The 27,882-nt window shown below is 33.9% G+C and overlaps 2 protein-coding genes across 15 annotated transcripts; both read right to left on the bottom strand.

Moving 5' to 3' along the window:
- Positions 1–42: 42 nt before the first annotated feature.
- LOC144851682 (DBH-like monooxygenase protein 1 homolog) lies at positions 43–9,778 on the bottom strand. The gene is made up of 13 exons (XM_078709261.1): positions 9,413–9,778; positions 7,771–7,917; positions 5,582–5,758; positions 5,242–5,328; positions 4,806–4,982; positions 4,242–4,344; positions 3,881–4,047; positions 3,395–3,449; positions 2,919–3,040; positions 2,411–2,470; positions 1,803–1,942; positions 627–762; positions 43–261 (listed from the first exon to the last, which is right to left on the bottom strand). Exons 1-13 carry the CDS (start codon positions 9,671–9,673, stop codon positions 85–87), a joined length of 1,809 nt encoding a protein of 602 aa, XP_078565387.1. The 5' UTR covers positions 9,674–9,778; the 3' UTR covers positions 43–84.
- A 4,264-nt stretch (positions 9,779–14,042) lies between these two features.
- Positions 14,043–27,532, bottom strand: LOC144852898 (dihydrolipoyllysine-residue succinyltransferase component of 2-oxoglutarate dehydrogenase complex, mitochondrial-like). 14 transcript variants are annotated; one of them, XM_078710955.1, is made up of 18 exons: positions 27,448–27,532; positions 27,002–27,032; positions 25,320–25,353; positions 25,135–25,208; positions 21,347–21,421; positions 20,961–21,016; positions 20,579–20,687; positions 20,038–20,205; positions 19,730–19,806; positions 19,451–19,548; positions 18,976–19,106; positions 18,654–18,721; positions 18,156–18,239; positions 17,773–17,940; positions 15,373–17,212; positions 14,951–15,319; positions 14,817–14,917; positions 14,043–14,733 (listed from the first exon to the last, which is right to left on the bottom strand). In XM_078710955.1, the coding sequence occupies exons 1-15, from the start codon at positions 27,523–27,525 to the stop codon at positions 17,078–17,080; spliced, it is 1,386 nt and encodes a 461-aa protein (XP_078567081.1). In that variant the 5' UTR covers positions 27,526–27,532; the 3' UTR covers positions 14,043–14,733; positions 14,817–14,917; positions 14,951–15,319; positions 15,373–17,077. The 14 variants fall into 14 exon arrangements, with proteins under 14 accessions (XP_078567081.1, XP_078567083.1, XP_078567076.1 ...); XM_078710957.1 differs by having other exon boundaries at positions 14,968–15,319; XM_078710950.1 differs by having other exon boundaries at positions 14,884–14,984; positions 15,035–15,319.
- Between the last annotated feature and the right edge of the window lie 350 nt (positions 27,533–27,882).

Here is a 27,882-nt window from a genome sequence, read left to right as displayed (position 1 = left end):
CAGTATATCATAAACAAAAAAATAAATCGTACAAAATTGTAATGTATAAAATATTGTAAATGAAATCATATTCTAGTTAAAAAGTTACACACAAAGAAGGCATAAGGCAATCGTTGTGATAATGCTGTAGCAGCCCGCCATCAACGTATTGCCTCTGCCAACGGGTTCGTCATCGTCGTCATCGACGGAGCATACATCGGGCGCGACCATTGTTTTTTCTGGATCAAACCACTCTGGAAAGTTCAGCTCAAAATGGTCTTCCTGTTGAAAAAAAACCCAGAAAACAATTTTTACGGTATACTGTATCAAGTTTGAGAATATTTAAAAGTAAAAAATAAGAGCCTATCGCAGTGTTCACATGGTTGAAGTGAGGTGGTAGCTCAGGGAAGGTAAATAATTTCCGGATTTGTTAGTTGGCTGTTTAATTCAATTCCAAGTTCAGACGATAAAATACGCACTTCGCGTACATTACGCTACTGTAATAATACAGTCAATATTCAACACTGTAGAACTACAGCATTATGCCTATAATTTTAATCAAGTATCTAAGGTTTAAACTAAACTAGCTGGAACTAACTATAGAATTAAAAACTAATTAAAATCATAATTATGATGAAATTGCTTACGTTTAGTTTTAAGTCTGTGCTACCAAAGCAGTAGTTGTAGCGTTTTGCTCTGTCCGTTACATTTTGCAAGCCAATTCTCAATGTTTCTGGCTCGGAATTCACTACGTGTGAGTATGTGTATAGAGAATAGTCTTCACTGATTAAAATAAACAAAATTAATTCATTTTTTTCAATTCTCCACATGGTAAATAAATAAATATAAAATTTGCTTTTCGTCCCATTCACTCTCGTGATTTCTGTGATTCAGTAGTAGTGGTATAGGGTTGATAGCCAAACACAGTGATAAACTACAATGGTTGAAAATGGATTAGAATTTACTCCAAGTCTTCATTTATAAGTCTTTTTTATGTTAGTCCATCAGTCGGCGTTTCGATTTTTGTCTGAAAATACGAGCTCATGCATTATACGTATGAAACGCCATATGTGCCAAAACATTTATCGTTTTACTAATCTCGATCTAGACCCTGGACTAAAAATGGATAAGTTAAGAACACCTAGCAAACACCATGTTTTTCTCCAATGATGCACTGGGTTCTTTTAACTACAAAGAGCCAGATGTGTATACTGGTTTTTGCTTTTCCAGTCTTATCCGAAAAGACTCGTTCTACCACCAGAACTATGATCGAGGTGAGGCGAATATGTGCCGATATTATAGTAGTATAATGACTGGAATTTGCAGTTCAATTGTCGTAACCGCTCGACTTGTTGTCCACTTGTAGAAATTTCAAATTGATTTGACACCGTACAATTACTATTTACTCTCTACACACGAGTTTGTACTTTATATATGAAAATAATTTAAAAGCGATGATATACTACGATACCTCTAATTGCAAAAACAAACATTTTAAATCCTTCCAAAACAATTACATGGTATTTGTCCACAGTTAACGGCAGTCATGTTTAAGAGCGTGCAACGACTTAACTCTGTCCACACTATCCAACTTTGTGTGACAAAAAAATGTATGTCATATCAATACCATATTTGGCCATATCACTACCATATTTGGGCACATCACACTTGTTTTGTCAAACTAGTTTGATAGGGTAGACAGAGTAATCTGGACCAACATAGAAAGTGAATGTATGTGTGTAAGAAAATGTAATGTTTTTATTTTATTTTCAGAATATTATTTGTGGTTTTAGATTATATTCTTTCAATTAGTATCAACTTACATGCCCTCGACGTATGGAATGTTGAAAAACTCCCAGTAACTTGCTAAACTTGGAGTTGACGTGCAATAATCTATCTTGGTTTTTCTTGGATAGTAATACACAAAGACCAAACACATTTCCTCGACTGTGCCTTCTCCTCCCTAAAAACGAACATTAAAACAGACAATATCAAAAAAAATTACCCGATTACAAAAAAGCTCTAGGAAGTCGCAAAACAGTATGGTCACGGCTGTACTGTAGACGTAATTGAGGTTTTTTAATTCTTTATTATAAATATATTGGGTACAGTAGCCTATAATAATTATATAACCAATATTATTATATTATTATACTATAATATTAAATATCATTTGGAAATTGTTTTGTTAAATTTTGTTTGAAGTTGTAGTTTTTAAGCTCTGTCTACACTATCAAACTTTATGTGACAAAAAAATGTGATGTGCCCATATATGGACATGATGATGTCATATCACTACCATGTTAAGGCATATCACTACCATATTTGGGCACATCACATTTTTTTGTCAAACTCGTTTGATAGTGTAGACAAAGCTTTAGACAAAATCGACTTTGTTTGATCAAACTTTGATCACCATTGCCTTACTTACTTGTGTTACTTCATCTCTACCAACTGTATTGTACGTACACGTGACTACGTAAGAATCACCCTAAAAGAAACATAATAACGTTAAAATCGTGCCCTTCGGGAGCATTGTGTCCAGTAAAGCTTGATTCCCACCGCACTTCAAGGCCGTAAACGCAACGTCTTTATTTGACCAATCACAAGTAATGGGTTATTCGACCTGTCGCTTGTGATTGGTTACTTGCGTTGCGTTTACGTCATTACGTTGCGTCCTAGTAGGAACCAAGCTTTATAACTAATAACGATAAACTAGACTCGATAAATTCAAAGTTTGAATAGATCATTTTGTACTGTATAGCAATAACAAAACGATTTATTTGTTTTTGTTTTCCTCCTCGAAACAACCAGATTTGAAACATCAACACGTCAGGAACTTTTCTAATCACTAATAGCTCTAGAAATGTGACGTTTGCATTAAGTTGCGCTATCATCACGTTATATTCCTAGTTACTACGTTACGTGTACGTCCTTACTGGTTTAAAAGTGCTTTCTGTCGCCAGTATACGGGTTTCTTGAAGGTTGAAGTCGTAGTTGTCGTCTCTAAGTTCAGCAATGAGCTCATCGCCACGGTACTGTTGTAAATTGATCTGTCGAGCTAAAGAACGGTCATTTAAATATAGTAATGCATTTTAAAATGTATCGTTAATGATAGAAAGCGTAATTAAGATGTTACACGCCGCCTATTCATGCCGGCGATTATTTTAACTTTGGCAAAATGCTGAGAGAAAGAGGGCGCGCTATATTATATTTATGTCAGTATTGAAGGTAGAGATAACTCGAGATTTCATTAAGCTTTTGAGACGTCCTCAATATATCGATTTTTATGAAAACTAATAGTAATTGTCTGTCGGCTTTTAAAACAAACAAATCAGGAGGATAAATTGAAAAATGTGCACATTATCGTGTAATTTTCAAGCATTTTTGTAATGATAATAGTAAGACCAAATACCTGCAAGATGTCCGTGTAACATAGCTGCAAAAACATGAACATCCTCATCCATTCCCTGCAAAATAAAAACATCCTGACATAAGAACTAGAGCGAAGATAGAGTACAGCGAATATAGTTGTTTAAAATGACCTAGACACCATGAGGAATATGATAACCTATGTTATTGTAGGTACAATCAATACTGTGTTCCTTCGAGTCGAGTGGCCTAGCGGTTAAGCAAGGACGCCGCAGACCATACTTATATATATTAGGCACAGATTTAAGGCACACCACAACCATTATTCTGGTAGTAGAACTTGGATAAGGACTGCTTGTGTGAATCCAGTTTATCTTTCGAACGCTTAGGTTACCCTGGTCATTGTCATTTTGAACAGACGAATGAGCGCCATTCGCACATTAGTGCGCAACTCAGCCCGGCAGGTTGTGAGTCGCAGGTTATTCCCCCACATTTACATTGATACGATATGTATATATTGTGAACTTACAGCTTCGGTACATTCACCAAAGCAAAATCCGTATGTTTTGAATGCAGATTCATTTGGCGGGATAAGGTGCATTAGGTCAATATTTTGTCCGACCATCCATATATCAGCCGAGTACTCCCGAAGCGTTGGCGTGTAATGAATCCGCAATCCAGAGTTGTCGTGGAAATCTAAACAAATCGGTAAATGAGATGCATTAAAATTAAATACTGAACCGAGTAAGTACTTGTGGATGACATGAAATAATTTATGTGATAGACAATGAGAGTTGAGCAATGAGCCCCTAACCGAACATTCATAACATATTTCTACCTCACCTCATCCTTCACCTGGCACTTTCAAAAGGATTCTGAAGAAGGTTTACCTGGGGAAAATGCAGGGTTGTCGTAATGCATTTCGATCATTAAAAACGTTGGACCATCCTCGCCACCCAATGGCAACCCAACGTGCTCTGGAAACTCGAAAGACTGAAAACAAAATTACATAAGATTACAAAACAACACGTTAACTCCATTTATAATTTAATTCTAACAACGATGATCTGCTAACAATTACATAAGACCTACATTGACCGATCCACCTGTACCAGCAATAAACTATGCATTACGTCATTCTAAAAATTAATCAAGCATAACGAAGAGTAACTAGTGCCATCACAGTCGTCATCATCATGAAAATCATACATTAATATTCTGTATTATTATTGTTTTTTAATGGCGCTAGTTACACTCCGTTATGCGTGAGTAATTAATAGAATGACGTAATGCATAAACAGTCGTACATTGCAAATACGGCAGACCGATATACAGCATGCTATTATTATAAGCCAGCACGTGTAAATAAAGTACTAATTACTTTAATCGATGTCTGTTATTTTATACTTGACGTCAGAAGAATATTGACCGACAACATCATAGTTATAACTTACCTTGGCGCCAATTGCCCATGCGTATATAATTTCGAAGCACTCCGACATATCAGGCGGCATAATCTCACTATCACAATCCAACGACCAACCACGTACGGCTGTTATGTTGCCATAGCAGGCATACATCAGCATATGGTGAACCACAGATTTATGGCCCTCTTGTACAATACCGTCGAACTAAATATATTTTTAAAAAATTATAAATTATCAATTATAAGATACTGTAATTGACCCGTTCAGCCTTAGTTAACTTACCCGCTAAATTGACTTCATTGACCAATTATAACTGTTGAGATTTAAACAACTTAATGTGTAGCAAACATGTCTATTCGAGCCTTCACAAAAGCAGGGGCCTTATTAAGATGAGGTAGGTGATAAGATATCTTATAATAAATTGTAAACATTGACAATTTTCTTGAAATATGTAAGCACTTACACGAATCACATGAACTTCTTGGTCAAATTTTGGCACGTCGACAGCTATACACCAGTACGTTGTGTCCTTATCGTCAGGGACTGTTACCTGTGGAGTGTTACAGTACAGTAGTATAGTTCAGTGTAAAAATTGCTTGTAGTCATAATAAACATCTTAATTTGTTGATGGATACCGGATTTTGAGTTTAATAATATAGTAATAGGCCTACATTGTTTATGAAGAAGATATATTTTTAATTTATTTAACTGTATAGAGTCGCATCATAAAATTTATATCAAAATAACTTTCAACCAATAATGAGTAAGTAAGCAATCAATATGTGCTAATATAACCCACTTACATTTGGCATTGTTATGTCAAAGAATCCGGCATCTGCAGGTAGTTCGCTGATCTTTGACGTCGCCGCATCTAGTAACACGACAGAGCGCACGCCTCTGTTATTGCTATGGTACATAAGATCGTCTAAATTCATGGGATCGGCATCATTCACAGCCCAAATTAATCGTAATGTATCACTCTAAAAAAAAACAATCCAGAAATATCAGTTTATCTCATACAAACACAAAACAAAGTAGCAGTGCCGGTTTGGGCATGCATGTTGAAGGGAGATTCAACTCGAGTATAAAATATATAGGACTGTAATAGGGCTGAAAAATCCTATAAATGCTTCGGGTATTGTTTCCATTGTTGGCTAAAAGGTTGGTTCCCTGTAGCGACACAACGTAACGCAACCTACGCAACGTAAGCAAATGTTCTAATAATTGTGTTTGCCCCCGCCTGCGTGAAATCAAACCTGCGATGTTTGCAGCACTGTTGCGTCGTCGGTTCCACTTTTGATTACGCAATACAGCACTTTGCGACTATACGTCACCGCGATGCGTTCTATTGGGAACCACGCTTTAGGGCGAAAATCACACGGTTTCATAAACGGTCTTGCTACTATACTCTACGTATTCTTTCTTTTGAATTATCGTTTTCAGTTTGTTGAGTCCTATTATTAACACTAAACAATTATTTTTTTTATATATTATACACACACTATTTACATTGTACATACTGTATTAGAAACTGGCTTTTAAAGCTCTTATTTGTTACACGTTTCTGTGGTTAATTCAATTCAATTCAATTCAATTTCATTTTATTTCGGAAATATCATCCATAATAGGGAGGTTTCGCAACCTTACGAATACGATAACGAAAACGGATACGTCATACATTTGTGAAACTTTTGAGCTGATCCCCATTTCATATTCGTAAGGCGTATTCGTGTTGACGAATATCACCAGTCATATTCGTAACTACAAAACGAGTATAGTAGAGAGGTTTCGCAATCTTACGAATACGATAACGAAAACGGATACGTCACGCACACGTATTCGTTTTCGTAAGCCATAACAAAATCTGTTTCGCATGGCAACGAAATATCGAGGCGCGTCCAAAATATGACTGCGGTAAATTTGAGCGAAGCGCAGGTACGTGTTGCTTGGTGCTTGGCTGCCTAGGCCTAGCGTAACATCAAAGCGAGTGAGGACTTTGAAAACTGCTATTTATCTAAATTGACCTGGCATTTTAGTAAATTACTTTAGTAAATTGCTTTCAATAAATCTATAATTATATTATAATCATGAATCATTCCTAATTCAAATGCAAAATGTGCAAAATAGATAAAAAAACTATACTCGTTTTGTAGTTACGAATATGACTGGTGATATTCGTCAACACGAATACGCTTTACGAATATGAAATGGGGATCAGCTCAAAAGTTTCACAAATGTATGACGTATCCGTTTTCGTTATCGTATTCGTAAGGTTGCGAAACCTCCCTATTTTTTGATCTATTTTGCACATTTTGCATTTGAATCAGGAATGATTCATGATTATAATATAATTATAGATTTATTGAAAGTAATTTACTAAAGTAATTTACTAAAATGCCAAGTCAATTTTGATAAATAGCAGTTTTTAAAGTCCTCACTCGCTTTGATGTTTACGCTAGGCCTAGGCAGCCAAGCACCAAGCAACACGTACCTGCGCTTCGCTCAAATTTACCGCAGTCATATTTTGGACGCGCCTCAATATTTCGTTGCCATGCGAAACAGATTTATTTATGGCTTACGAAAACGAATACGTGTGCGTTACGTATCCGTTTTCGTTATCGTATTCGTAAGATTGCGAAACCTCTCTATTAATAAACTTATAAACCATAAAACTAAACTTAAGTATATAGAATGCTTCTCCATCTACAATACATTTTGGAGTTATGGAGCATATGTTTGCAAACACAAGCAACGAGGATGTTACCACTATTCAACATACGTTGCATGAAACCATAGGTAGATTTTCGCATGTACTCATTAAAGGAAGGAACACCATGTTCAATAAACATTGCACTGGCACTACTACTTCTAGAGACATTAAGTAGGTTTTAAGGATATGGAGAGCCACTTTGATAGTGCGTCACTGTATTATGTTATTTGTATTAGTTCTCCCTATCTGGCAACTAATAAAAATAAAAATAAATAAATTTACCGTGATTATATTATCTTTATCGTCACATGTGTTCAGCTTGCGTTTGAAGGCCATGGTCGTTTTACCGTTTTCTTCGTAACCATACAAAAGTTCATAATCGTCCGATGAATCGGCCACCGGTCTGGAATAAGTCGTAGCGTGACGATCCTGAGGAATAACATTATTTAATAATGAAAATAATAATAATCAGCATCATACATTTCCACCTTAATTAAACGAAGATATTCAATGTGTAAAAGATATTCAATGTGTAAAAGATATTCAATGTGTGTGTAAATGATATTCAATGTGTAAAAGATATTCAATGTGTAAAAGATATTCAATGTGTAAAAGATATTCAATGTGTAAACGATATTCAATGTGTAAAAGATATTCAATGTGTAAAAGATATTCAATGTGTAAAAGATATTCAATGTGTAAAAGATATTCAATGTGTAAACGATATTCAAGTAAAAGATATCTTATGTCGACTAACTACTAGTACATTTGTACTTTTTGTTTCACTTAGTCCCCTAAAATCTGTTCTTTTCTTTTATTTCAAAAACAATGGTCTCAATTTTTCACATAATAAAATCTGTATTATTTTCGGACATACAGGTTTTTCTTTTTTCATAAGCTTTAAATAAGTTGCAAAAAACTTAATTGTATGGGTTTTATTGTTTACAAAACCTATTTTTAAAGGCTTGTATATATTTAAATCAATATTTTTTCCTAATGTTTTTATAAAAAGGACAGTAAAAAGAAAATGTTTTTCATTTTCTAAACTTAATTGATCAATGAACATACATATTCTAGACTCTCGGTTAATGTTTAAATGTCGCCCCTTTTTAATCTACAGGTTATGAAAAGTGACCAATGATCGATCCTTTGCAGTTGTAGCTCCTAAACTGCGGAACAATCTTCCTAAATCCATTCAAGATTCACATTCTATCGAGGTTTTCAAAACCTTTTTAAAAACCTTTTTTTTTTAATTCTTTGTAATTCAATCTGTTTTTTTCTCCCATAGTAATTCTTATTCTAGGCACTTTGGTACAATATGTTGATTGTTAAAAGCGCTATACAAATTTAATAACATTAATATAATAATGATTTGGATTTAGATTTAGATTATTAGATTTCAACATATCAATGTGTCTTGGGTAGGAAGCAACATTAAGGTGTGGTTTTGCAATATGGTATTTTAATCCATATAAGTGTGTTGTACACATATGCGATGTTGAATATTAAGTCAACAAAATTAGTAATCAAGAGGGAAAGATATATTTCTATTACAATTGAAAGAAAACAAAAATAACAGAAATAAAAAGAACGACTTACCATACACCTTAAAAATTGGCTTGAATTGAAGTCGACACAACGCGTTGACTTATTGGCTCTGTACTAACTAAGATTACTATACTATTCTGGCATCTACAATTCCTGCTTTTAAGCGATTTTCTGTTTATAATAATAGGCCTATAGTTTTTTTGACAATTTGATAGCAGCAACTATAGCTTTTTTTTTCTACATGAGACAGTACCGTATTTTGTGTTCGTGAGTCGTCCCTGTTCATGGTAATGCGTGTTAGCATGTTTTACGCTATACAGTACGCGATTGAAAAACTATGTATACTTTACCAAGTAAAATTCGATTGATAACTTACCGATAAATATGCCCGTCCGTTTTTTACCCATCCCGCCACGATGTCAGCTCCTGGCATACCGCCGTTTGGAGAGAATCCAATCGCCACATAACCCGTCGTCGCAGCGCTCATTTCGAAGAAAATATCATCTCCATCTACTCTCCACTTTAACATAACATCGTTTTCCTCATTTAAAGCCACATTGTGGTCTTCATTGATGGTATTTTGTGCTTTAATATTCGAGAAAATAGACAAAAATAGGAGAACGTAAAACACATCCATCTTATCGATCGTCGTCAATAAGACACAATGCCGTGGTATCAACACTGGTATAGACTTATAAATGGTTTCAAATTTGCAGTCACTTACTATAATAAGGCAAGGCTTCTGTGTAATACGTGGGCTGCTCTTGGCGGTGCCTTGGCACCTGCCGCGGGCTATTTTTCTCTGAGCATCCCTGTTGTGCTTACTTAGAATTGGGAAATTATTGCTATATAACTTATATTTGCTTATGACTTTTATGTGCAGTTTTACATGGGCGAATGTTCATTTACTAATTAAACTATTTAAGCCAGAACTTATGTTGTATGCGTCTTTATTTATTATTCTATGAGTTTGTTAATTGTCGCAGTCTCCGAGTAGCAAAAATCAAGAATTGGGTTGGGAACACAATTCTATTTTGAGAACGAAGAGGGCGGGTTTTTGACCTCTTTGATCAAGCATCCTCTCTGTTAACACGATCACATTAAGTTGAAGACAATTTTCCCTCCCTCCCGCCCAATATTACGACACTTATGGCAATAGGGCTATTTTTCTCTGAGCATCCCTGTTGTGCTTACTTAGAATTGGGAAATTATTGCTATATAACTTATATTTGCTTATGACTTTTATGTGCAGTTTTACATGGGCGAATGTTCATTTACTAATTAAACTATTTAAGCCAGAACTTATGTTGTATGCGTCTTTATTTATTATTCTATGAGTTTGTTAATTGTCGCAGTCTCCGAGTAGCAAAAATATTTCGGCGACTGCCTCTGTGCAGAATCAACACACGATCACGTGGGTAACAACAAAAACAGGTTGATGTGACGTCAATATAATTCTATTAATATCGGTTTTCCATTACGTAACTGACCCAATGTAAGAATAAGTCGATTTATCGATGAGCATCGTAGTCAAATAAGTGTCTTGTCGAATAACCGCTGCATTCGAAATCAACATCGTAGTCGAACAAGTGTCTTAAAACCGCTGCATTCGAAATGGAGATCGTAGTCGAATAAGTGTCTTGTCGAAAAACCGTTACACTCGAAATCAACATCGAAGTCGAATACGTGTCTTGTCGAATAACCGCTGCATTCGAAATGGACATCGTATAGTCGAATAAGTGCCTTGTCGAATTAGCGCTGCATTCGAATGGACATCGTAGCAGTATCGTGGTCGAATATGTACCTCTGTCGAATAAGTAGGCCTACCTCTGTCGAATAAGTGTAGGCATACCATTTCCGAATAGGTAGGCCTACTTATGTCGAATAAGTAGGCCTACCTCTGTCAAATAAGTAGGCTTACCGTTGCCGAATAAGTAGGCCTACTTCTGTTGAATATAAATAGGCCTACCTCTGTCAAATAAGCCTTGTTTAATGAAACCATTACCTAGCATTTTAATCTTATACTTTACAAAATACCGAATGCACCATGTAAGTAAAAATATAATAATATATATTATAAATACACAAGATTTCGCATTGACCACATTTGCAGATTCTATCACTTATTTATCAATTTAGTATGACATACCGTAATTATCTTTTGTAGTCAATAAAAATACCGATAATATATTACAGTATTACATTTACTGTATTCTTTGGTCTGTTAAAAGTGATCGTAAACGATGCGTGAAAGTTACCATGGTTTCGACGAAATGTTGTTAGTACTCACTTTAATTATTAAATGAAATTACTAAAATATAATACGAACTAATAACTGACATAGTGATAGCGTAAAATAAGATTTTCGTAGAATGAAATATTTCGAACTCGGCCAGTGAACACATTATCCACGCTTGGATAAATCTGAATAGTTCTTACACATTTACCTACGTCAACAATCACAGTCGCTTGTCATTGGTCAATACGCTTGCGTTGCGTTTACGTCCTTACGTTGCGTCCTAGTGGGAATCAAGCTTTATGTGTATAAAAGTTAACATCGTTTTGGGTTCACATGTTTCGACAAAATATTGTACTCATGACAATTGTATTGTTCTATTATAAAACGTTTTCTCGTATTAACATACTCTGAAATAAAAATGACTGACAGTGAAATATGATACAAAATAAACAGACATAAAATTGTTGCGTGAAATATAAGCAAACGTAGCGTGTAGTATAGGAATAAATGTATAACTCGGTCAGTGAATAAATTATCTTCGCTTGGATCTGTTTCGATTTATAGCAGATAATTATTTAATTGTTCGATTTTGTAACGCCATCTAAATTGAGTATAAAAACCCTCTTGTTTCAACAATCCTTTCCAACAGAATAAAATGTTTTATTTTTTATTTTAATAAAGAATTTATAGAATATATCTTAAACTTATATAACGAAAGCGGAAAGTCGGATAAAGCAAATGACGTGTGCGTAGAAATAAAATGTATAAATTACTATCACATAGAGTAATAATACAATCAAGGCCTGTAAGGCTTGGTTCCCACTAGCGACGCAACGTAACGCAATCTACGCAACGTAATAAAATGGCCTTCCAATAATTGTGTTTGCCCCCGCCTGCGTAAAATCAAACCTGCGATGTTTGCAGCACTGTTTCGTCGTCGGTTCCCACTTGTGATTACGCAATATAGCAGTTTGCGTCAATACGTCGTTGCGTTGCGTTGCGTCGCTAGTGGGAACCACGCTTTAGACGATCACGCCTAATATACATTCAGGATAGGCATTTATACGGTCTTCGATGAAAATTGTATTTTTACAAGTCAATAAGAACAACACAATACATACGTCATGGTCATGACGTCTTAGCGTAAATAGGTCCTTCTAACGGTTTATCATACTATATGAAACGCTGAGAAGAAATTAACATACGGCGTCGCAAACTCTTTCTATACATATACAATGTTATAGCCAGAGAAAATAATGTGTTCTTTAATGGATAACGAACGAAACAAAAAACACGACGCGTAAAAATGCACATTGTATACGGTTTGTTATCATAATAATGATGTTATGTTGTGATGTTAATTAGGCTATATAACGCAATGCTGTTTCGCCACTTTTTCGCTACTTCTCTACAAATTAGCGTAAGTGTAAATGCTCTTGTTTCGCAGTGGAATTCCAGAACGTACATTTGATACGTATCTCATTGTGTTCCCGTATTTCCACCTAACAAAAGGAAATAAAAGAAAACGCTCATCTATTCTTGGTGGAGTGTTTGTACACCGAGCAGACTTTAGGTAAAGTTACGTATAATATTATATACAGTTTTCATGGCAGAGAAAGGCCAGGAGGGGTGTTTTTTAAAGATCGGCAAAAAACACTTTTTCGGGTGGTGAAAATTAGCAAGTCGTCTAGCGCTGCTAGTTATACGCCATTATATTGACAAATATTATAGCCTTCTTATTGATGTATGGCTACAATAGGGTACTATGATGACCCTGTCTTCCTAGAGAAGAGTGTATTAACTTTTCCCCGTCTCCCTTAGTAACAACACACACTTGAGCTGGCATCTAGACCCAATTTCAACAATTATTTACCCAAGCTAACACGCTAGTAACACTTCACTCTAGGGGTGGGTATAATTGACAATTATTGACTTTTGTGTCCTGTTGTACCGGGAGGTTGACAGAACACTCGACGCAATTTATAAAGACAAATAACCATACAAATAAAACAGGAAAGTACTGTACATTAGCTCATCAATGTGAACCAACATTCTTGACATTTCTAATAGTCATAGGCCTACCCATGTTTGTACTTGTCCGGTAATCGCATCTCGTGATAATTACGTATTTTAATATAATAATTAATTGTCAGGTACGGCGGAAGTTGTTGAATGGTAGTCTTTTGTTTTTTTTAGTAGGAATTAACATCCTCATTTTTGTATTTCTCTTTTTTATTATTATATTTTGTCTCTTTGGACGCACCTTCACAAGTTGAAGTGTGTAAATTATTATTATTATGCTTGACATTTCTAATAGTCATACCTATGTTTGTACTTTTCCGATAATCGCATCTCGTGATAATTACGTATTTTTTCTATGATAATCAATTGTCAGGTAGGGCGGAAGTTGTTGAATGGAAGAAGCCATGCATTTAACTTAAATAAGGACAACACACAATACATAAATATAAGTGGTGGTTACAAAGCAGTAAGATCTCGTGAACATATTATTTTTAGTAATCTTTCGCACCGCTAGTTTTTTTGTTGCAATGTCTACCAAACTCCATAAATCTTTATGCGGTAGGTTACATCCGCTATTGTAAAACGCCAGCTAATGTAGCAACAAACGTTAATGTAGAAAAATCCACCGAAACCATATAACATTAAAAGGAACTCATACGTTTCCCGTTTAATTCCGACACACGCAAAAAAAAAACCCCCACAAAAGTGAAAACACACCAAATATGAAAACATAATGTACATGACGTATTCCTCAAACGAGCGTGTATTTTGACGTTATTGAAAACATCTATTTCAATATAATAAAAATTGAAAGAGATCAACACAATATTATATTTATTACTCATTAAACATTCCACAATATTCTTGACAAATTATTATATATTTCATTTTATATAATCGTTACTATTTAGCAATTTAACCAAAACTGTAATCATAAATTATTTTTACTTTTACACTAGTCCTAAATGTCTATTAAACTCAGCCGTCTATTGGGGTGTAATAGTCAAACGGGATCTGTTCACTATTTACTTGTTAACACTTTGGCAAAAACCGATGAAAAATTATGAAAAGTCCGAATACCTGAAAAATATAGCTATTGTACCAGTATTGCTCAAACCTTGTCGTTAAAGGAAGAACTGTTGTATAGACTTATTTAAACTTATATTTTAAATGTCACATTTTTACGGCCTCGTGTAGTACTAAATCTAAATCGCTATATATTATTCTTTAAAAAACGGAACTCGAATTTTATATTGTTTGTCCGTTTATCCGTTTAGAATTTAAAATAGGGTATGGGATTAACGGAAATAAAACAGGTAGATCAAATTTCTGATTTACAATTGATATATATAATTGGAATTTCTTGAGCTGGAAAAAAAGGGACGTCTTTAATCAGAGACACCTCTATTAAGGGGACTCCTATATTAAGGAGACGCCTCCATTAAAGGGACGTCTTTAATCAGAGACGCCTATATTAAGGGGACACCTCTATTAAAGGGACGTCTTTAATCAGAGACACCTCTATTAAGGGCACACCTATATTAAGGGGACTCCTATATTAAAGGGACATCTTTAATCAGGGACACCTCTATTAAGGGGACGCCTCAATTAAGGGGACTCCTATATTAAAGGGACATCTTTAATCAGAGACACCTATATTAAGGGGACACCTCCATTAAGGGGACTCCTATATTAAAGGGACATCTTTAATCAGAGACACCTATATTAAGGGGACACCTCCATTAAGGGGACTCCTATATTAAAGGGACATCTTTAATCAGAGACACCTATATTAAGGGGACACCTCCATTAAGGGGACTCCTATATTAAAGGGACATCTTTAATCAGAGACACCTATATTAAGGGGACACCTCCATTAAGGGGACTCCTATATTAAAGGGACATCTTTAATCAGAGACACCTATATTAAGGGGACTCTTATATTAAGGGGACTCCTATAATAAAATGACATCTTTAATCAGAGACACCTCCATTAAGGGCACACCTCAATTAAGGGGACGCCTCCATTAATAAGGGGACTCCTATATTTAAGGGACATCTTTAATCAGAGACACCTCTATTAAGGGCACATCTCTATTAAGGGGACGCCTCCATTAAGGGGACTCCTATATTAAAATGACATCTTTAATCAGAGACACCTATATTAAGGGGACACCTATATTAAGGAGACAGTATCCCATGACATGGAAAATGGGCAATATATACAGTTATACTACACCTATTAAAGGGACACTTTTTAAGGTGTCCCCTTAATAGGGGTTCTAATGTATAGTTTGCCAATTGATTAGATGAGAAAATTTATGTTTTGATTAATTTTTACAAACAATAATGTTCCAGAAAATATTTTATCAAACGAAAGTACTGATACATGTCTATTTTTGTGCAAAGTTGACATGCGTACCATAACTATCTCAATGAATTTCAATTCAACAAACTTTTTTACAAGATAAATTTATAAATTCCCAAACAACAAATTCCAGGTAAAACAGTTCGACAGAAAATTTAAATGTATGTATAGAGGAAGACTGTCTACTGCAGTACCATTATAACTTACTGCAGTAATAACACAGTCTATTATAAAATTCAATATTGACTCTACTGCATGAACAAACATAACATAACAGACATGGGTTCGTCAATACAGAGACTTGAATGGTGGAGAGTTTTGAGAGTCATAGCTATTTTCGTGCCATGACGTCATAACACAGCAATTAAGCAATGCTTTTAAGTTCTCATAAAACAGCATCGTACCATGTTCAGACTTACCAATAAAAAACCACACGATGGAACTTTTGAGTCATACCAGGTTTTTTGTCCTTGTTGTAATAAAAGAATTTTTAAATATAAGAAATATTTGTAATAATTCTTGTAATATTTATATGAATATGTAACTAAGAGACTTACTAAATTGCATTTTTTCCTGTTTTCTTTGGTGTATATTTAGGTCTATACATTGTAATGAGTTTGACATTCCGAAGCGTTGGTAGATGTAGATTATTTTGAACTGGTGGCTTAGGCTACTGTAGATCACCAAAGATTATTTAGTTCCATTAGCCAGTGTATAATCTGTATATTACTCCTGAACATAGAAAATTGCTATGTATTCCACACTGGCATAGATTGTGACCTTAGACACATTCACACAGACTGGATGTGACTGGTGATGCGAAAAATACTGTCTTAACACCAGGCAGATCCAGGGTATTGACAGCTAAAATGACTACGCTTTGATATTCATTTTTGACAAAATATTAACTACTATATATTATGTTAGTGTTCTCCCATTAAAAAAATATTGGATCCTCCCCTGAATGAATGAGTGGTCGGGGGGGGGGGGAATGAATGGGCCACGATTTTTATTGAGCGAGAGTGATTAACTTTTGATTACTGCCGATTGCCACGCCAAACGCACCTTCAATATTTTATGAATACAACAATGCTACTAACTAAGCCTGTCATTCGGGGCTTGTCACTTTGCTGTTAGATGTTTGGAGAAATCAAATAAGGTACATAAAACCACAATCATTACAATTACTGCAGTACAAAACAGCAATTTCTGCAGTAAAATAAATCCGATAAAGTCCCAACAAAGAGGTAATAAACAGTCACCACTTTTCTTCTGAAATAAAACATATGTAAATAATCCACAGGTTATCACTAAGTTACTGCAGTAACTGCAGTAATATATAGTGATTACTGCAGTAGAATACAGCAGTTACTGCAGTAGAAAAAAACCTGACACAGCTCACTTATTAATGCCTAGATGTCTAGTAAGTGTATATGTGGATCTTCTACTGCTGATTTGATCTTGCGCAGAAATATAACTGCTTCTCGTCCATCTATCAATCTATGATCGTATGTGAGTGCAACGTACATAATAGGTTTGATTTCAACCTGAAAAGAAGAAAAACAATTACCATATTTATTCAAATAAATTTATTGTTCATGAGTGTTGTTGGAAGGGGGGGGCGGAGTTATTTGAGGGATGGGTTTATTTGAGGGATGTGTTTATTTGGGGGAGGCGTATATTTTTTTTGGTGTAATAATTATGGTAACATGTATTATACAGATATTGACTGCTTAAAGGTTAAATATAACCAATTTTCACCACTACTAGTGTAAACAATTATTAATTATTCTCACATGTTGATGACAAATAAAAAAAATGTAAATAAAACAGTAAAAGAGAATTATCAAGTTCTCTTGGATAAAATCGCAGGATCTTTTGAAAGAGTAGGGGGTTACTCGGGAGTTCATTTCAGCCCATGTCATTTTGGACAATCAAATGAATGCCTGTCACATCACTCTACGCTTAGGGGAGATGAAAGTTCTAGACCACTGTGCTTAAAAACGATTATCGTATAAAACACAATATAAATACAAATCAGTATCGCCAATGAGGTAAGAGGGACCAAGTTTTTCCTATACATCCCCCTACTAAGATATCTCATTACCTTTCCATTGATGGCCACAGGTCTATCTACAACAGCATGCATGCCTAGAATTGCTGATTGTGGGGGGTTGATAATAGGGGTACCGAACATTGATCCAAACACACCACCGTTACTGATGGTAAACGTACCACCATCCATATCTTCAATTGCTAGTGTACCAGATCGAGCCTGTTGAAAAAAAACAAAACAAAATATTGATGCTAAAGAGGGTTGCATTCCATTTTCATAATACTGGGTTCAAATCTATTGATCAAGTAATAGGTGACTGCATCAATCATTCAACTGACTGGCCATTTGATCAACTGACCATTCATCCAACTGACCATTCGTCCAACTGACCACTCACTAAACCAACTGACCAATTCATAAGTCACAACATTTACCTTTTCTCCCAATTCATTAATTGTTCTTTCAATGTCTGCAAAGTTCATACTACCAACATTTCTAATAACTGGAACAACAAGACCCTAGATAACAAAACACAATGCTTGTAAGGTTAATGAAAATATACTGAATATATATATATGACACCCCTTTTCCCATGAAATGAACTAGCAGAAATACATATGTTTTAACAATACAGCCAGCCTCTATCTACCACCCTCTATTTGGAAGAGAATAAAAGAAATAGTGATTGGTTGGACAAGAATATAATAACTAAATAACTGTAGACTGACTGAGCTATTTTAAGCCTTGTCTACACTATCAAACTTTATGTGACAAAAAAATTTGATGTGCCCATATATGCATATCACTACCATATTTGGGCACATCACACTTTTTTTGTCAAACTAGTTTGATAGTGTAGACAGAGGTTTATAGATATAATATAGTTTATAGATTAAAGTAGCACATATTTATAATAAGAGTCCTCACACTACCTTTGGGGTTGCTACCGCAACACTGATGTCAACATAGTCACGGTATACAATATCAGTACCATCAATAACTGTGAAAATAATTATACAGTAGTTAGATTATTGAAATACATAATATATCCAATGTCCGACATTTTTAATTTCTAGTCGTCATTTTGGCAAGCTAATTTTGACAAGTGGGAGAAAACAACTAAAAGTCCTACTAGACTTAAATTATTCAGCAAAATTTTAGCAGAGTTTATCAAAATAAAACATAAATTCAGTCATTCCTGATGCTTGCATGCATTATATATCTACTAAATATCTAGATATCACTTGTACTTACCAGCATTTACTACAGGTACACTATTCAAGGCATGGGCTGAGGCCTTCACGAATGATGACATAAAGCCTAGCTTGAATCCATGCTTCTTTAAAAATTCATCTTTATGCGTCTTACGTAATTCTATCAAATTTCTAGATCAACACGATTTTTAAATAAATATATTTTTTTATAAGTCACCAAAATTAGTCTATTGAAGTTAAAAGTTAAACTGTATCACACAGCAACGATGGCAAGAAAGCAAAATAAGCATGTTCACAAACTTATCTGTGTTTAGATAGCTTCCGCAACTACCCCAATTTGAAAAACTTTACTGACTTAAGTTTATCTTAGGTAGTAATAAAAAAGAATTGACAACAGTAAAATCAATCTGTCTTCCATTTTGTCTCCAAAACCTGACAACATTTGATCTGCCCACAATGTCCATTTTTTTAGTAATTTGGGACCTTTATGTGTGAGAAAAATTTTGGATACTCACGTCATGTCAACCTCATTAAACGTGGTGAGCATAGCGCAGGTGTTTTGTGCGTCTTTTAGTCGTTGCGCAATTCTTTGTCTCATTCTGTTCATTTTTACCTGTTAATAAAAAAACAATTTTAAATGCTTTGTTATCTTGACAAGAATGGAAAATATATTTTGTGTTCAATGTAGCCTCTGATTTCTATTAATTTAAATTTTTTTTAAAAACAATGAAAACCCTCAGGATTTAATTTGCATTGATATTGTATAGCTGATAAAAAATAACAACTACACTTACTCTATGTTCTGATGGTACACCAGCATCAGCTCCACCACTAGAAGTACTTTGAGCCACAATCGGTTTTACTTCAGATACTATACAACAAATGATAAATAAGAGAAATTCAGTAAATAATATTTCCTTTTAATTTTTGATAAGAATTTATACTACCCCAATACTGTATACTAATCTTACTATGCTGTGTGATGCAGCTCTGAGTTATTTTTTTTAATATTTACAAATAACAAAATTATACGAATACATTTTAAAAAACATAAATTAATTTTAAATTTTTTTGTTTTTCAGAATTTACTTCTTCAATTTACCTGGCTTTGATGTCATTGGTGCAGTTGGTTTAGGTGGTATTGGGGGTGGTTGTGTTGGTATAGGTCCAGCAGTACTTGTAGGGGTTGGTGGTGGAGGGGCTGCAGCTTCGGTTGGTTTCTCTGCCGGGGGAGCAGCTGCTGGGGCATCCTGAGCAGGTGGAGCATCACCTTCAAAACAAAATTTAAATTTCTTAGAAAATTATTTAAAATTTAGGAATTCCCTTAATACATTACTTAATTTGTTCTCTACCTACTGCAGCATGTTCTGATATTAGTGATATAGTGAGGTTTCGCATCAGGGCGATATTCGAAAGGAGACGGCACTATAACAGAGCATGAAAAAGTGTCTTCTGCCCCGTTTTGATTTCAGGACACAATCACCGACAGCCAGTTTCCTCCTAGACTGCAGACCCTGTACACACATGTTGACAGGCATAATATAAGGATGCTTATTTTTTTTACATAAATCTAGAACAATCAAAGTGAATTCAGTCATTCAAAATAATGCATCAAAAATGATGATCTAAGTTCCATTTCATACCTGAAAGGTTAAGTTTAAATAATTGTTGACCTGCGACTACAGTACTACCGTCTTCAACAAGAAACTCCACAATAACGCCACTAGCTGGGGCAGGTATTGGTATTGCAGTCTAAAACACAAATTACATACAAACAAATGAATGATTGTAGATATGGAAAGTTATGACCTTCTGCCTATTCTGTTTGCAAACCTGTAACCAGGATTTTTTTATAGGTGGGGTTCTTTTTTTCCAAAAAAGGGGGAAATTGTCATACGTTAAGCTAGTTAGGCCTATTTATCATCACGATTTATCTGCTACTGGTTTTTAAAAGGGCATGTTTAATGTGCGGTTTGTTCAAACCCTTCAAAACTTCTGGCTACAGGTTGCACAACAATTCCTTACCTTATCTGTTTCAATTTCTCCAACTGTTTCATCTTCTTTTACAAAATCACCAACAGCTAAACAAATAAAACATGCACAATGTTAAAAATTGTTCCAAACACATACAAATCCTAAATCGAAAATTTCACATAAAAAAACACTACAGCCCCCTCTACTGTTTTGGTGGCACTTATTACTATGTTTTGTAGTCAATCTGTGAATAAAACAAGCGTCAGTTTGCTTGCAATTCACAACAATCACACACCATTAAACACATCACCAAGAAACTGATATGTTATGAAATTAAATGCTATAAATAAGCAATAATGCAAAAAAGTATAAGTGTTGCTGATGAGTACAGTAAGTCAATAGCAATTCAACAAAAACTAAACAAAAATTGCTTATACCTTTATCCCACCTGACGTCACCTTCCGATACAGATTCAGCAAACGGGGGGGTTTCAATTATGCGTACTTCATCATCTAAAGAGAGAAATCTAACATATGTGAATCAAAATATAATACTATAATTCAAGTAGTTTTAGTAATTTGAAAATGTTTTCTTTCTTTCTATTATCACAACTATTAAACTTAAAGTGAGCTCTGTAATAACATTAACCTAAAGAAAATTAATACAGTTGAACCAACTACTGTATTAAGGAAAGATAATAGAGGTGTTCTTGTATGGGTTAGCCATACTGTTAAAACATATATTGCCAGTTGTTCATTTCATATGATTAATGAAATATTTTGGGAAAAAATATGACACAAAAATTAATAATGTTACTTTTACACAACCTTGAGAGAAATATTAGACATTTTGAGTACAGTTCTGTGGATTTGTCAAAATATTTGATGTGACCTGCATACGTAGGTAAGACTCAGACTCGTAAACCCACTCGACGGCAACTTGACTTTGACATGAATAAATGAAATGTTTATTGTATTGTTTTGATTGAAAAAAAAAAGAAATCATTATCGTTATTAGATATGATATTTGCCAGCTCAACTAATCTAGACATGAGAGACACTAATCCAGCTGAGTAGTTAAACAACAACTTATAAACATACTCAACGAGTCAATTGTTGTCAATAGCAAGCTTAATAATTACGTCTCCACAGCACTATCGCAAGACCCAGAGGGCCAAGATGACGCCCTGTGTGACCGCAATGCTCGTCTGTCCAAACGTGTGTAATCTCAACCATAAATAAGATTTAGTCGTCCAATGCTGTACAAAGTACTGCAAAGTGAGCATGAGAAACCGACCAATAGGAGAGCTTGATGTAAGGTAGGATGTGTTGGCTATAAGTGGCGGAGTTGAGTGGATTATGTTATATGAACAAGCAATGATGTTTATCTGCCAATAATGAAGCTGTATTGAACTGACGTGTCCCAAGTGTAAAACCTATCCTACATAATCTCAAACAGCACTTAACACTAACCGAAGATTGTCCCTCAACGAACGCTAATTAATCTAAACTGCTTTTAAAGGCAATTAGCGGAGGCATCACGCGGCGATGATTTATTGCGACTTCTTAAGAAAAGATTTCAGAAACAAAAGCGGTTTTAATGTTAACGATCCGATTAATTAACTTTCGATTGCAAAGATGATTTCTCTATTGAACATTCACTTAAACGGTGGCGTTTTAACGAAGATGAAGTCATAACAACATCTCTACTTCACAGAGGGAAACTAATCACGTCTCGTCGTTGATTTCAATCACGCTGAGATAAGTTTCGTAGATTGTAATTCAAGAGCGTATTCGTCGTGTAAATAATCTATTAAGATCAATTAGACGCTTCAATAACAAGCAATAAAATTAGCTTTAAATAAATCACAATGAATTAAATTTTTGTAAGTGAATAAATCAATGGATACGAGAAAATACTTCACACTCTCTCAGATTAAATTTAAAGAGATACTTTAAAAAACAGTTACTAGAAAGGATCACCTATAATTACTATTTTTATAATTATTACATTAATATTATCTAATCAATTATATTCAAATATTAAATATAAAATAAAAATAATAAAATAATATTTAAATAATAAATATTACAGAATTATTATTAATAATAGTTTAGAAAATATACTCTCATTTTTATAGTGTTATTATAGATTGCATATTAATTACATTTTTATAAACTGTACCATCAGTATTATTAGTATAGAACTCCTTCATTTGGGACATCAATATTCAGGGGACAACTCTATTATTAAGGGGACACCTCTATTAAGGGGACAACCTTCCCATGAAACAGACGAGGGGAAATATGTGTTTCAACAATACGACCAACTCCTATACAGTGGACACCCATATTATTATAGGATTATTAATTAACTTGGACTATTTTGTAGTTTTAATTAACATAGAAAAAAAATGGAAAAAAAAATATGTTTTCATTTAGAAAAAGACAAAATAAATGGGTTTTGGCAGCCAATTTGACTATCTTTTACTTCAAATTACAAGTAAATAATTTTTTTTCAATCAAATTTTTGGTCAAAGTGAATAACTATTATGTGACTTTAAAATGGCATATTCAACTAAAAAGTGTTTCTTACAATCTTTGATATGGATATCAACGGGAAACATTTAGTAAAACGCCAAACACCTACATTCACGATAATAATTACTCGATAGCGAATGACAGAAACCGTGATTGCAGAAATCCGTAAAGACAACCCTGTCGCGTCACGCAAATGGATTGCGTGTATCTTATTACTAAGTAGTCACTTAAAACATTCCATTAAATTATTAATACGGCATGAAGCTTTATTCCTACGAGAATTCGTTGCCTAAATCTCTGTGTCATCCGTAGATGCGATACATTAACTATCTTGAGAAATGTAGATCATAAATCTGCTGAAAAACAAAGCTCTATCTGTCAGTAAGCTCTGCTGTATGGTTCAACTTCTCCGTCGCACACTACTTTTCGAGCGTGTAAATACCCCGAAAAAAGCTTGGATTAAGTTGGAATATCAGAATACTCTAGAACTACTAGGTTTTAAGCTCATGCATTTGAAATACATACTGGTACTGTTTAGCTTGTACTTTGATTTTGAATTTCTATATCACTAATGGACGGTTAAAAATAAGGCTATAGATTAATTGCAATAAAAGTGTATTAAGTTCTGATATCATTCTTTAAAAAATAAACTTTTATATGTACATTTTAAAACATGATTTGTATCAGTATTAGCTCCCTAGTTATAAAAAATTAAAAACAAATATTCAAGATTCAAGAAATTGATTTGATTAATTTTGCTTGGCATATTAGGACAATAAAAAAGACAATAAAACTACAAGAAAAACATATCAAATTGCACAAACACTATACGCCAATGTTAAAATAATTAAGCTCTATAGAGCAGCGCCACCAATAATACAATACAAATTGTATCAAAATGCTTTGTAAATTGTAGATCATCTGCATTCAAAAAATTCTACTACTTGATATAATTTATTATAAATAATACAGTAATTGTATGTTATGAATGTGGCAGGCATATATTTAAAGGGTGGAGTTTATTCAAATAAATATGGTATTCACTTTTAATAATTATCATGATTACATCAAAACTCATATATTATAAGAAAATTAATTGTTATAGTAAATTATATACAGTAGATGCATACCGACTTGTGTTCTTGCAAAGTCTGTTAGTGTTAAGTGGGCGTATAAGAGAGGACTGGCTATTACAGTATATTCATACACTGTAACAACTACACACTGCACCAGTGGCGTAACGGCTATGAGCGCTCACTGGCTAAACCCAAGTGCCCCGGGAGTTATTGGGGCCACTGAGCATTGACCAGAGTAAAAAACAGGCATTAAAATATGTCAAAAAGAGGCTAAAAACGACCAAGGCCTCCAGGTTACTTAGGGTTTATAAACCAGGGGCCTCAGGTCTCTACGTTACGCTACTGCACTGCACACTAAGAGTGTCCAGAAAAGTTATGAAAATTTAGACAAGAAATTTATCTTTAACATAGACGGACAGACAGACAAATAGGGGTTACAACATAACCTCCTTCATGGAGGTAAACACATTTAAACTGTATGTAAATCACTTACTGTGACAAGTGTCACTCTTGAAAATGACTAAGAACATCATACATAACTTATAAGCATCAAACACAATAATGTCTAAAAACATGTCACCATGATAAAACAAGGTCACAATTACTCACATAGGGGACATCCAAAATGGAACCATCTTTGAGTGGTCACATGGTTATTGACATATTTCTTCCCACAATGCAACCTGAATATTGATAAAATACTGTACATGTAAGCACATGATGTATATTTATACTCATCTATTATGAATTATATTTTTAATTTAATTTACATTACAATATAAAAAAAAACATACCTAAATTCAGTGTCCGATGAACTTTTTATATTTGCTGTATTTTGACCAAAAAAAAGGTTTTATTATGTAATATCACAAAATGTTTATATTATAAAATATCATTTTTTTTTTAAATATTTTTTTCTAATCAAATGTCAAAAACAAAGATTAATACAATTTAACTTAATTGTTTGTAATTATTTGTCCCAGTTTGTAAAAATAATAATCTTCCCACTCATGCTGCCTAATGGAAAAATATTCTAAAATCTCAGTCAACAATATAAATAGTACGCAGATATAATAAGTCAATTATTGCTGTTATGAAGTTAGAATTACACAATCCCTTGTGGCTAAAATTCTGTTAGGACTAAAATGTCAGATGAAAACCAAATCCTCAAAATACAGAACAGGCTTCACAAATAATATTGTGCATTATGATATGCTCAGGCTGATTTAATTAGATAATTAAAAAAAACTTTTAATATAGAAAATTCCCAAAGCATGAACTTCTGTTGTTTTTTAAAACTACAATTAATGAAACAATGGTTGGCTAAAGCTCTGTGTACACTATCAAACTTTATGTGACAAAAAAATGTGATGTGCCCATATACTGTATGGACATGATGTCATATCACTACCATATTTGGGCATACCGTATCACTACTATATTTGGGCACATCACACATTTTTTTGTACATTCAAATTCGGCATAGAGCAGAAGCTAGAGACATGGTTGTGGATCTAACTAAGATACATGAAATAATTACTTTTCACATTTTAATTTAAATTGAATTAATTGTTAATTAAAAATGATCATTATTTATCATTTTTGAAAATGTTAAATATTATTGTATATCATCATTTCAGTTTTGGTAGTAGTAGTAGTAGTAGTAGTAGTAATACTGTATACAAATTTGGTGTGTTTTCATGCTCGTTTTTCCCCAAGTCAGATGGGCTTATCCCGAGTCAAAGTGGATGCTTTCTGTAGAGGGGCTTATTTCCGAGTTAGAGGTGAAATGTTTATTCCCAAGTTTTATGCAAATTCAATAGTCAGAGAGTACAGTATTCTATAGTCAGAGAGTATTAGTATGTAGACTTGATTGTTGGTTTGAAAAAAAGAACATTTCTAATAAATTATTACTACAAACCAGATGAACATTTTCAATCAAGTATGTAGGCTTATTCCAAACTTTTACACCAATTTCCACCATAATTTGTATTATACCCCAAGGTGAGCTTATACCTGAGTCAGTACTACCAAAACTGAAATGTTAATTTCAAACATTAACTGCGTTAAGGACACCGGATGATCTTACAATAACCTTCAAAATTAAATTTGAATGCATACAGTACATATGTTGTTGTCAATATCAACAAATAAATTCTAATCAACTACAGTACTACTAGTATTACTACTCAATTGTTTAATATTCTGGTAAAAACACATGTACAAAATCTCAAAAGCATAATTCAATTATTTCTATCAATGTTATACTTTTTGTTTTGATTGATATTGTACAGTACATAGTAAAAAATAAAAATGTATTATTTAAAGACGGAAAACATGAAACATAGGCTAGAGTAAAAGTAGGCTTATAAAGAATATTATTGTCCACCTGAAAAAAAAAAGTTGAAGTACAGCAGTAGTAGTGTAGTAGTTTAGTATAGCACATTTTAATGTTAATTTAATAAAATGTACTCACTTTTACACACAGAAGATAGGGGACGGAGTACCTGGAAATGGAAAACAATAAGACTACTTACTATTATCATAAAAAAATAATTAATTAAAGGTGTTCATTTTAGCCGGCTAAACTTCTAATTTCTTGGTATTTATTATAATAATACATCACCTGTCTGTAGACAGTGTATATACTAACTATTATGAAGAAGACTAGGCCTAGATATAATTTATGTTGGGGTATTATAATCGTGTGATCACATACTGTAGGACTTAGCCAAGCTAGGCCTAGAACCTATATTAGTAGAATGTCAACAGGCACAGAAAGTCCCTCCTCCCCGCGACCGGCGTTTCTATCTGGCTATAAATAGGCCTAACATTTAATTTGCAAACACAGCCCTAGGCTTCATAAAAAGCAATACTTTATCATTATTTTGATTCTATAACTATATGTATATCATTACATACCCTACAGTATGTTACTTGATTACAATAAGTAAATAATTTAGTCGGAATTGACCCGGCTTTCCTCAGGGAGGAATACATTTTTCGATCGGCCGTGAGAAAAAAGGTCAAGGGTTAAAAATTATTTGTCCTCTTTCACATATTATTTTTTATGATTTCAAGTTTATGCACAATTTATTATTTAAACTAAATATTTTATTATTTAATAACATATATAGAAATAAAATATATTACATAACATTTGAAAATTATAATACTCTGTTTTACTTTCAACTGATGCCTTATATAAAGTGTTACTTATCATGTCATAGGTCATGTTTTGTTCGTAGTAAAAATTCCGCGAAATATGGATGACATGACAACCGAAGGCCCGTCAAAATTACATTTAAACCCAATTATAAAATTCACCAAAATCACAAATAAAGAGACAGAAGTCTG

This window comes from Antedon bifida, chromosome 9 (genome assembly GCF_963402885.1).
Source record: "Antedon bifida chromosome 9, ecAntBifi1.1, whole genome shotgun sequence".
Taxonomy (NCBI): Eukaryota; Metazoa; Echinodermata; class Crinoidea; order Comatulida; family Antedonidae; genus Antedon; species Antedon bifida.
The sequence above is the reverse complement of the archived record's forward strand: the minus strand, read 5'-3'. Positions and strand labels throughout refer to the sequence as shown.

Coding starts and splice junctions, on each gene's coding strand:
- LOC144852898 (XM_078710949.1), bottom strand. CDS start 27,525: ATGTATTCCTCCCTGAGGAAAGCCGGGTCAATTCCGACTAAATTATTT. Junction 25,209..25,319: donor TCATCGGACACTGAATTTAG/GTATGTTTTTTT, acceptor ATCAATATTCAG/GTTGCATTGTGGGAAGAAAT. Junction 18,722..18,975: donor TGTACCTGTAGTAAATGCTG/GTAAGTACAAGT, acceptor TTATTTTCACAG/TTATTGATGGTACTGATATT.
- LOC144851682 (XM_078709261.1), bottom strand. CDS start 9,673: ATGGATGTGTTTTACGTTCTCCTATTTTTGTCTATTTTCTCGAATATT. Junction 4,983..5,241: donor AAGAAGTTCATGTGATTCGT/GTAAGTGCTTAC, acceptor AAATATATTTAG/TTCGACGGTATTGTACAAGA. Junction 3,041..3,394: donor GTTACACGGACATCTTGCAG/GTATTTGGTCTT, acceptor ACCGTTCTTTAG/CTCGACAGATCAATTTACAA.